The sequence below is a fragment of the Cyclopterus lumpus genome, chromosome 10, assembly GCF_009769545.1.
Source record: "Cyclopterus lumpus isolate fCycLum1 chromosome 10, fCycLum1.pri, whole genome shotgun sequence".
In the NCBI taxonomy this organism is placed as follows: Eukaryota; Metazoa; Chordata; class Actinopteri; order Perciformes; family Cyclopteridae; genus Cyclopterus; species Cyclopterus lumpus.
Window position 1 is genome coordinate 15,449,473 of NC_046975.1, and position 10,257 is coordinate 15,459,729.

Below are 10,257 nucleotides of genomic sequence, written 5' to 3' on the forward strand. Positions count from 1 at the left end.
AATTTCTACTTGAGTAAAAGTCCAAAAGTATTTTCGGAAGTTAAAGTTCTCTATCTGTAGATAAATGGGCCCTTGTGTATCTGAGAATAAAATGTGAAGAAACTAATTTTATTTAGACTTTTGTGTGTATGTGAGGAGGTAGAGGTATTAATAATATTTCTCTAAAAGTGTATAAACTTACATATCAATCTTGTTGACCTGATCTGCTGTTTACTTTTTGTATATTTGTAGGCAGGTTTTTTCTAGTCATGTTCCTTTTTAAAAGGCAAGAGATATAAAGTGAGTCACAGCCGGCTTTTAGTGGGGTGAAATTATCCACTTAAAAAACAAGGCAAACATATGAGTCAGTATTGTTGTATATGGATGTTCTTATTTTAGTACGCCAGTTGGGACATTATTTCATGATGGGAAGCTTTTTATTTTCGACAAACAAGACAAATGCAAAGAAACATGAATGAGCACAAATAGGTATAAGAGACCTGTCATTTGCAATAAAAAACATTTAATATATTACAATTCATTTCAAACAACATGACTGTCCCGTCTCTCTTCACTTCAGATTTCTTGCTCCGCTGTCTGTGTGTCATTACAACCACTTGGCTCCATGATGATAGGAGGGAAGTTTAACGTTCAATCATTTGTTTTAAAAACTCAAAAAGGTCAGTGACTTCCTTCCTCATCACTTCACCCTTGTGGGCTCCGCACAAATCTCCCTCAGTATGAAAACTACAACAGATCTTTGAGGTGTTTGACCTCTGAAAACTCTACAAGTATCATTTGAGGCGATTTGGCCGCTTCATTAACGCCCGAGAGCGGCTGCTTCAAGACAAACAGCATCATGAGAAAAAGAGAGAGACGGTCAGCAGTGATTTCTCCGTTACTCAACAGTGCATTCGTGTCGTGCTCACACAGTGAGCCTGGTACTTGGTGGCTCAGTCACTCTCTCACCACATGCTTCACAATAAAAGCGCCTCAGTGCTACATTTGAATTTTGTCACTCAGAACAGTCAACAAAGTGAATTCTCCCTGATGAGGACACAGCTGTGCAAAATGTCATCCTCCAGCAGACATGTGAACAACCATGCATGTTAAATATATTCCAAACGGACCGAAAGAAAAACACTGTGTGGTTCCTTGTGAAGTCATTGAGGGACGGGAATAAACTGTAAAGCATTAATTCACAAAGTCACCCTCAAATGACAAGAATGATTATAAGCTTCTAAATAACACAGTTGTTGTTACTAGATGACTAGATTACATCTGTGTCTTTTTTATTGTGTAAAATCCCTTTTGACCGAGTTGAGGTTAGTCCCAGTTAGTGGCGCTCATGTATCACCATTACGTTGGAGCTCAAAATAAACAAAATTCCCACAGCTTTGAAAAAAAAAGAAGCTTGTTTAACAACACTTAGTGCTGTTCATAGGGCATTTCCAGAATAATGTAGTCCCTTTAACCATATAGATGAAATCATATTCATTCTGCAGCGTGATAATAAATATGTTTTTAGAGTTAATCCAAACAAAGATAATGTAGCTGGAAAGGACAGATGTCCTTGTTTACATTTTATGCTGTACTGCATTGACATTTGTCTTATGTCGCACAAAACAAGCGAGTAGATATGTAATGCTGCATTCATGTAATTCACACATTATTCCAAAATAAAAGCCTTACTTAGCTTCTTTTGTTCTGTTAAGTATTTGGAGTGGTTCATCAACAAGTGCTTTACCTGTTGTTACTTTCTGGCTATCTCGACAAGGAAACAGGTTAAAATCTTTTTTATCTTAAAGCAAACTGAATACTTTGGGAACTCGGTTACGATCATTTAGAAAACCGAATGCTTAGTTCTGTTACGCAAATGTAATAAATACAAGAGGCCTTAACTGTAACTCTAAGTTGTGGTGCTTCAGAGACAGTGCCAACTGTGATGACAATATAATGTAAAGTTATTTTGGCCCAGCTCAGACGACCTCATGTCATTACATACTATAGCCTGCCTGCTTTATGGATAGTAACAATAAACTTGTCAGTGCTCTCTGGAGGACAAACTATATAACGGAGACACTGCTTATTAATGACTTAAAGCAGTTCTTTGGCATTTCTATACTGATATTTCTTGTCACATATCAGCTGACATATACACTCATATCAATTATCGGTCAGGCTCTTATTATATAAGATGATGAATTATGAATTATATCAAAATAGAAACATTCGGCTCTGCCCATATTCTACATGCAGTAGTGAGGACTGTATACAGCGTGGACATTATCATCTAAAACTGAATTTAAACAGCAGAGTTCACTGTAACGTTGTTAATCACCACCTCACGCTCTCTCCGCTAGACATAGATGGTGGGTGTTGCTGGAGGATGTGGAGGTGTGGGGGAGCCGCTGTCAGATAGACTGTGGCCCAGCAGCAGCTCCTTCTCTCGGGGACGACACGGCCCGCTGATGTGCTGGCTGTGAGAGTGGTAGAGGCGCAGGACGGCCAGGATGGACTGAGCCAGCCACAGAGCCGTCACACTCCACAAGGACGCCTGAGGAACAAACGGGCTTATATAACACTTATATAACTTATAAATAACATCAAAGCTATGAATATTGATGTGCGTCTGGGTGTGTGGGCTCCAGTTTTTTTTCCTGGTTTTGAAAAACTAAAGAGCTAATCAGCACTTTGTAAAATGAATTATGTAAAAGGAATTAAGAGAAGAAACGTTATCGTTCTTTGCAGGAGTCGGAAAAACATCAACATCCTTACTGTTATGTACTACTTTACAATTGCTTCTAGGAAAAACTTCAAAGGCCAACTACTGTCTTCAACCTTTATTGCAAATGTAATTGCCATATGTAGTATTAGCTGCATATCGACAGACATAGTGAAGGCAGAAGATCGGTTAGCTAATTATTATAATGCAGTGCGGTAGTCGATACACAAGTAGCACAGAATATCCCAGTATCATATCTCAGCATTTTAGAACTACAAATAAAGGAAAATCTCTGTTGAAAATACATTGTCTAGTTGAAGGGCTGTGTTGTATAGTAGGACTTTAGCTAACTGTTGTACATATGTGTGTGTGTGTTTATGTGTGTGTGTGTGTGTGTGTGTGTGTGCGTGTATTTGTGAGCACTCGTACCTGTGCCAGGCTGAGCTCTGTGTAGAAAGAGGAGGTGTTCACATCCAGGTAAAGCGGAACAGACTGGGACTCTGCACAGCTGAAAACAAACAAACCAAAACAGATGACAATTAGAATTTTACAGTTTTTGTTTGGATTTTTTGGGGGGTTTGTAAATATGTTCAGGACAGGAGAATCTTCTAGTTTTGGAAGCACTCTTGTCAACGTATAGGATGTTCCACCACCCGACGATGTACCTGTATGGCTGTATGTTGTGATCAGTCACGGTGTCACACCAGGAGTTGAGACCAAGAGACAAGATAACACTGGCCCCTCCAGACAGGAAGAGCACACAAACACTCAGCAGCACCGTCAGGAAGGAAGAAAACAGGGTGCTGAGCAGAAACACAAATACAGACAGCAATCAGACATATGGTACGATTAATATTAACATAGATTAAAAGCTATATGTAGGGTACGTGGGTAGACACAACCACTAGAAAAATCAAATTAACTGACACTTGGTTTGATAACTGAATAATCATTTATGCCAGTAAAAAGGCCACATGTTCTCCGGGTCCTGCAACTCAAATGCAATGGTTTTCTGCTTTTTTTAATAACATATACCATGATGGCGAAATAAATTTGTTTTGGTTTTGGACTGTTGGTCAGAAACAAACAATACATTTAAAGACAGAAATATTGACGTGGACTTTATAACAAAAAGATGAATCACTAATTAACTGGGATGAGGAGATGGATATAACATGTATTGTCAACTTCTTTGTTTACTTCCCTGCATCTCTATTTTAAGACGATAGGCATCTGTGTAAACATAATAATGCATTTACACATGTATACTGTATAGTTCATCATGTGTTGTTACCACTGCATTGATTTGTTGCATTTTACTACAGATGTTTAATGTGTTGCTACTTTAACTACTTTATATACTGCTGTGTATGAGTATCATGTATCTCTAAAAGGTCAACTTATCCTGAGCTTAGAGCTTAAAAGATGTTTTCAGATGCAGAATGGCCCATTTCAGAATAACTTTAAATTAAATTAAATTATACATTATCCAATGAGCGTTACTGGATTATACTTAATGATGCGTAATGTGTAACTACTGCACCTGCTAAAGTTGGAGCTGGTGTTAATTACTTTGTATACTGCTGGGTAGCTCAACTTATAACAATGTATCTTTTCTTAAAACAAAATTAAAGGGACATATTTGGCTCAATAACGTAACAGTAGCAGGTACCATCAAATCGAAATAGTGCAATTATGATCATTACAAGTGTATAACAGAAGTGTAATCAGTTGTCGGTGTCCACTCACTCATCGTGCCTTCCGTGCAGATAGAAGAGGCTCCTCCAGCCCTGCGCTGCACCGTACAGCACCGTGAAAATACCGACGAAGGTGGCGAACTGGCAGGCGGCCGGCGGGCCCCACTGCTGCACCACCAGGTGAGAGACGTCTCCCGGCTGTCCCGTCAGCTCTTCCCGGTCTTCTGTCCTCCAGTAGCCGGTGGAGAAGAGCGCGCAGCGGCCTTTGAACGCAGAGCCGTTGAGAGCCATAGGGACGACCACCAGCAGGCCCGCCGCGATGGAGAGGGCGTGAGCCGCGCAGTGGGCCAGCAACAGCCGCCGGTCCAGCTCCATGTTACAAGTTGAACAACAACTTAAAAGTGAAAGTCATACGGTGATCAAATATATATAGTAATGTCAGCACATGCCCGTTTGTTTCCCATGTAACGGTTCCCCGTGGTGGAGGGTATTTAAGGAGACTAGGGCGGGGACCGAGTCATGGCTTCTCATCGCCCCTCACAGAGGAGGATATACAGCAGAGGTCTCACTCCGCCGGAAAAAGAGAAGACAACAACACGATTCATCAACAATAAAGTCCAAATAATGATTCCTGTAACATAACGACTTCCGTTTATAACTCATATCAAGAAATATGAGCTACTAATTGCTGAATCAACGTAAATGTAGTAGGACTAATGTAGAGTATCACTCAGATCAAATGTAATTAGATTCGCTTAATACACATACAAGACTATACGATCTGAAACACTAGAAGTGTTACAGATGTCTGAACAACAGACAAACAAACTGAGCCAAAAAAAAGTATTTCACTACTATTTCTATGAACACTATCTAAAATACGGATCTAACTTGCTTTTTTGTAGACTCAGAGCTCGTTTTATTATTTAATAGAGGGAAACATCTTTCACACAAACGATCATTGGTGCTAGACATTTCAGCAGTGACGTAGAGACGTCGATCTGACGTCTGTTTTTACAATCTGGCCTCTTTTTATCAGCTGGATGACCTCTTTGATGAAGGGGCTGATTAATTACTTTAATCAAGTCACTGTGTGCTTATTGTGTTCAGTAGAAACCTTACTTAAAAAACAGAATACATATTTCAGTTTTTTATTCTTTGCGACATATACAGTCATTACAACCTTTTCCTGATCCTGAAGCCCAAAGTCAATCTGGTTTCAGAACAGACACAGATATTCTAAAATGCTGGGACATCATATGAGTTAAATATCCTTCAGTTAAATAAGCTGTTATGTTAGAGAGGCAGGTTTAGAGGACGAGGGCTGATATTTATACCACTAGTTAATTCAGACTGGGTGCCACTGTTTGGTACACAGGAATGTGGGTGGGTGGAGCTGGGTGAAATTCTTTTCTGTGGAAAAGACCAGCCTACCCCTCATTCAAAGTTGATCAGTGACACATTTTCCTGAAAAATATTTTACATTATGTGAAGACATCATCAGGTTTCATTATGCCAATGCAGAAGAGAACATGTTTAATTTGTAAACTGCAAATACTATTGACTTGAAAATATAGCCGAATAATATACTGGCACATATCGTCTGTCATTATTGAAACATATCATCTTCATACCCACAATGCAGGAGCGTGAATTAAAGGGGACACAATATGTGGGTTTGCATGTGAATAAATCCCAATTACAACAACATTAATTCTACAGGGATGATTCAAATTAGTGCCGGGTTTTAAACGTCTTATTTAAAGGTTACAAAGAGAACACTGGTAAGAGTACTATAACTGGCCAAGCAAAACCGTGCTCACAAAAATCCCTTGATTGAATTACCAAATAATTGAATGAACATACATTTTGGGACACACATACATTTGGGACACTCACATGAATGTGCTATATTGAGCAGGCTGCCATTCTAGAAACAACGCTGATAGACAAATACCTCAGCTACAGCCAAATCAGTTGAGAATTAAGGAGAAATGGATTGCATTGATAGTTAGTACATTATTGAATAGATAACATTGTGATAATAATCTAGTAGGTGGACCAAATGGTACCTTTATGTTCTGAAACGTAGCCTACATGGTTAGCAATATTTAATTTATTTAGCAAAAGATTGACAAAGCTATACAGCTGGTTTCCAAAGAATGTCGACATAAAGATTGATGCCGAAACCCGGGATCGAACCAGGGACCTTTAGATCTTCAGTCTAACGCTCTCCCAACTGAGCTATTTCGGCGATAGAACAACCGCAACGCGCACGTGAACTTTGTCAACACAGAACAATCACAGCTGTCATTTCGAATTTATTCGCGATTAAAATCTACATAACCCGACAGCGTGAAGAAGCGTTAACCAGTGGTTTGGTTAACGTTGTTTCTCCGTTGCTGTGGAGTTGCTGGTGCGTGCCACACGTTGACGTCATTTTGACGCCCATTTTAAGCGCAGAGGCTGCTGGGAAGAAAGGTCAAGAATCGATGGCCGTGGTAGGCGCGGATTAAACGTCACCGCTGCAAGAACGATGCTCGCTTAAATAGAACAAACTAATGGCCCTGGGAAAACTACTTTAATATTTAAAATGAAACACGAACGCCTTGCTTCCTTTAACACAGCAAACATTTTAATGAGCTATTGTCTGTTTTTTAGAGTCGGGGGGGCTAGCTGCCGTTAGCTGGCTAGCATCTGCATTGTTATTGTTTTCGCTTCACAAGGCGACCATAAAACACTGTTTCCCGAGGTCCCCCAGCCGAGGCCGGGGCTCGGACTGCCTTAGTGATGGTGTTTTGTCCGCAACGGGAAGATGGATGACAAATCCAGCAGTGGCAGCAGCCACCACCGGGTCCTGATCGTCCTGCTCATGGTGTTGCTCTTTGGCGTCATTATGATCCAGTATGTTTGCCCGAGCAGGTCAGAGTGCCAGATGCTCCACCAGCTGGGGACGTGGTTTAAGGACGGCAGCGCAACTGGTTCCCAGAGCAGTGGCACTACGATGCAAGACGGACTCCAAAAGGATCCGTATATCGCAGAAGATGGCGCTCTAGTCCGCTTTGTCCCTCGCTTTAATTTCACCAAAGCCGATTTAAATCGTGCTGTGGACTTCAACATCAAAGGAGATGATGTGATAGTTTTTCTGCACATTCAGAAAACGGGCGGCACGACGTTTGGTCGTCACCTGGTGCGCAATATTCAGCTGGAGAGGCCCTGCGAGTGTCATGCGGGTCAGAAGAAATGTACCTGCTACCGGCCAGGTAAAAAGGAAACCTGGCTGTTTTCCCGTTTCTCCACCGGCTGGAGCTGCGGGCTCCACGCGGACTGGACTGAGCTGACCAGCTGCGTCCCGTCACGCATGGATTCTCGAGAAGCTCCCGTGGACCTGCCCAGGTAGGAGGGTACTTATGGTGGGAATTTAAGGCAGTTTTTGCACATAAGAAAGGCATCTAAAATGTAATAATGTTGCTGCATGCTACAGCTGTTAATGTAATATATTTATAATGGAACACTAACTTGATGTAGCTGTTCACCTTCACAGTGTGTGAATGTGACCCTTGGCGGAAGTTTTTTTTACAGAGGATATACTTTTGAATAAATCTTCATAACACATTTTTAGTGCCTAAACTTTCATTTTAACCTAATTCACAAACACTTTTAGTACACATAAACCAAACAGTTGCAAGAGCCTCTTGCCAAACTAATGTAACCAATCTATTCTACAAGCATTACGATTAGTAGATCAAATGCTGACTTGGAAGAGTAGACAAAATAATGATTAATAAATCATGAACAAACAGTAATTGCAGCACTATTTCATATTACTGGCTTATTACAGACCAATAATGTTGTCTTTTTCTCTCCAGTAGGAACTATTATTATATAACCATCTTAAGAGACCCAGTATCACGCTACCTGAGCGAGTGGCGTCACGTGCAACGTGGCGCCACATGGAGGGCCTCCTTACATGTGTGTGATGGACGTTCACCAACACTGTCCGAGCTGCCGAGCTGCTACTCAGGAGACGACTGGTCAGGATGCTCCCTGCAGGAGTTCATGGACTGCCCCTACAACCTGGCCAACAACCGGCAAACCCGCATGCTGGCTGATCTCAGCCTGGTGGGTTGCTACAACGTCTCCACCATGAGTGAGGAAGAGCGCTGGGCACTTCTTCTGGAGAGCGCCAAAGGCAACCTGCGAGTGATGGCCTTCTTTGGGCTGACCGAATACCAGCGTAAGACCCAGTATCTGTTCGAGCGCACCTTCAACCTGGAGTTTATTGCACCCTTCACGCAGCTCAACGGCACGCGCGCCTCTAGTGTTGCGGTCCCCAATGAGACGCAATACAGGATCCTCCAGCTAAACCGGTGGGACGTAGAGCTGTACGAGTACGCCCGTGACCTCTTCCTGCAGCGCTTCCAGGTGGCGCGACAGCAGGAGCGCAGGCAGGCCAGGGCGAGGCGGCAGCAGGAGAGGAGGCGGCTCCGTGGAAGGCTTGCCACGAAGCCAGGGAGGCAGCTGAAGCCCACAGAAGCACCCCGGCACCCACTGAGCCACTCTGTAGTAACTGAAGAGCAGCTGAGGGGAAAGGCTGGGGGAGACGACGAGGAGTCAGAAGTGCTACTCCCAGACTGGTGGGATCTGGATGAGAACGGCACCATGGAGGATTACATGGACAATGTGGAGCAGTGGTAGTGAGTGACTGGAACAAGCAGTAATTGTCTTAATGCTAAGTGTGCCATGTTCTGCCTTGTCGGTTGTTAAGTAATTATTACTATTATTTTAGTACATGCATTCCACTAAATAGATTTTTTTCCCCCCATGAATCAATGACACACATGTATTTATTGAAACTGATTGTATTTCTTTTCCACAGCTGACATTCATAATGAATACTTTCTTTGGCATAAAGGGAGGCTTGTTTTGCTAACTGCAATGCATTACCTTTCAGCGATCACACACGCCTTCTAGATTGTTCTCCAGGCTTTTTAACACATCTGAACTCTTGTGATGGAGCTAAGAATAAGGGAGGAGGGGGCTGCTTATCTTTTCTTTTGTTAAAAATAACTATTTAATACTTGTGTCTATACATATTATACTACTGTTTGTGATATACAATCGATATGTTTGCCAAAATGTTGTCCTGTCTGAAATGCGTACATTTTAAAACGTACCTGTGTTTTTATGTGTCTTTTAAGTACCAGAAAAGGAGACTGGAATTGTAATAGATACCTCATCGTGTAGCATTAACTGCTCATTTGTTAAATCCTGAATGTGTCTAAAGTCTGAATTTGTTTTTATATAAAAAAAATGCTTTTACAGTTACTGCGCAATTTTTTTCTCTTGCCATACTTAAACATAGTTATGTGTCTGATGTCCTTTTGTCTGATCATGCGCACAAAAGGGCAGCACGCTTTTGTTTTTCACTTGCAAACCTCTGGAACACCAGCAGGGAGCACTGAGATGATGTTAATGAAACCAAACTTCCTTGGTGCAGCTACTGAGGCCACAGCTTGTTCTTGAACCTGTCCTTGTCTGGACGGGATTTAAACCATCAATGCTATCCTCAGTGGATTTAAAAGAGTTCTTAAAATGTTGAATTATCCAGCAATATACTAAAAAGGAAAAGGCTCAAAGCTTAAAAAGGATTGTTAAGAAGATGTATATTTTGCTTTGGCAGAGATGGATGAGGGATAATAACAGTTAATATGCTGTTAATTATAAATTAAGTTACATTATGTTTAAATTTGAACTAAATGATTTGCTTAAAGGCTAAACAAATGCTAATATTTAAACTATATCTATATCTATATATATCTATATATATATATATGGCTAACGTTAATCTGACCA

General features: G+C 41.3%; 2 protein-coding genes and 1 non-coding gene across 4 annotated transcripts; 1 reads left to right on the top strand and 2 right to left on the bottom strand.

The window, feature by feature from the left end:
• Positions 1-482: 482 nt before the first annotated feature.
• Positions 483-4,930, bottom strand: zgc:153018 (uncharacterized protein LOC767701 homolog). The gene is made up of 4 exons (XM_034544286.1): positions 4,454-4,930; positions 3,370-3,507; positions 3,134-3,212; positions 483-2,536 (listed from the first exon to the last, which is right to left on the bottom strand). Exons 1-4 carry the CDS (start codon positions 4,774-4,776, stop codon positions 2,339-2,341), a joined length of 738 nt encoding a protein of 245 aa, XP_034400177.1. The 5' UTR covers positions 4,777-4,930; the 3' UTR covers positions 483-2,338.
• A 1,652-nt stretch (positions 4,931-6,582) lies between these two features.
• Positions 6,583-6,655, bottom strand: trnaf-gaa. The gene has a single exon. It is a non-coding gene; the product is annotated as a tRNA-Phe (tRNA).
• A 207-nt stretch (positions 6,656-6,862) lies between these two features.
• On the top strand, positions 6,863-9,729 carry hs6st2 (heparan sulfate 6-O-sulfotransferase 2). 2 transcript variants are annotated; one of them, XM_034544135.1, is made up of 2 exons: positions 6,863-7,797; positions 8,271-9,729. In XM_034544135.1, exons 1-2 carry the CDS (start codon positions 7,217-7,219, stop codon positions 9,097-9,099), a joined length of 1,410 nt encoding a protein of 469 aa, XP_034400026.1. In that variant the 5' UTR covers positions 6,863-7,216; the 3' UTR covers positions 9,100-9,729. The 2 variants fall into 2 exon arrangements, with proteins under 2 accessions (XP_034400026.1, XP_034400027.1); XM_034544136.1 differs by having other exon boundaries at positions 6,873-7,797; positions 8,274-9,729.
• The last annotated feature ends 528 nt before the right edge of the window (positions 9,730-10,257 follow it).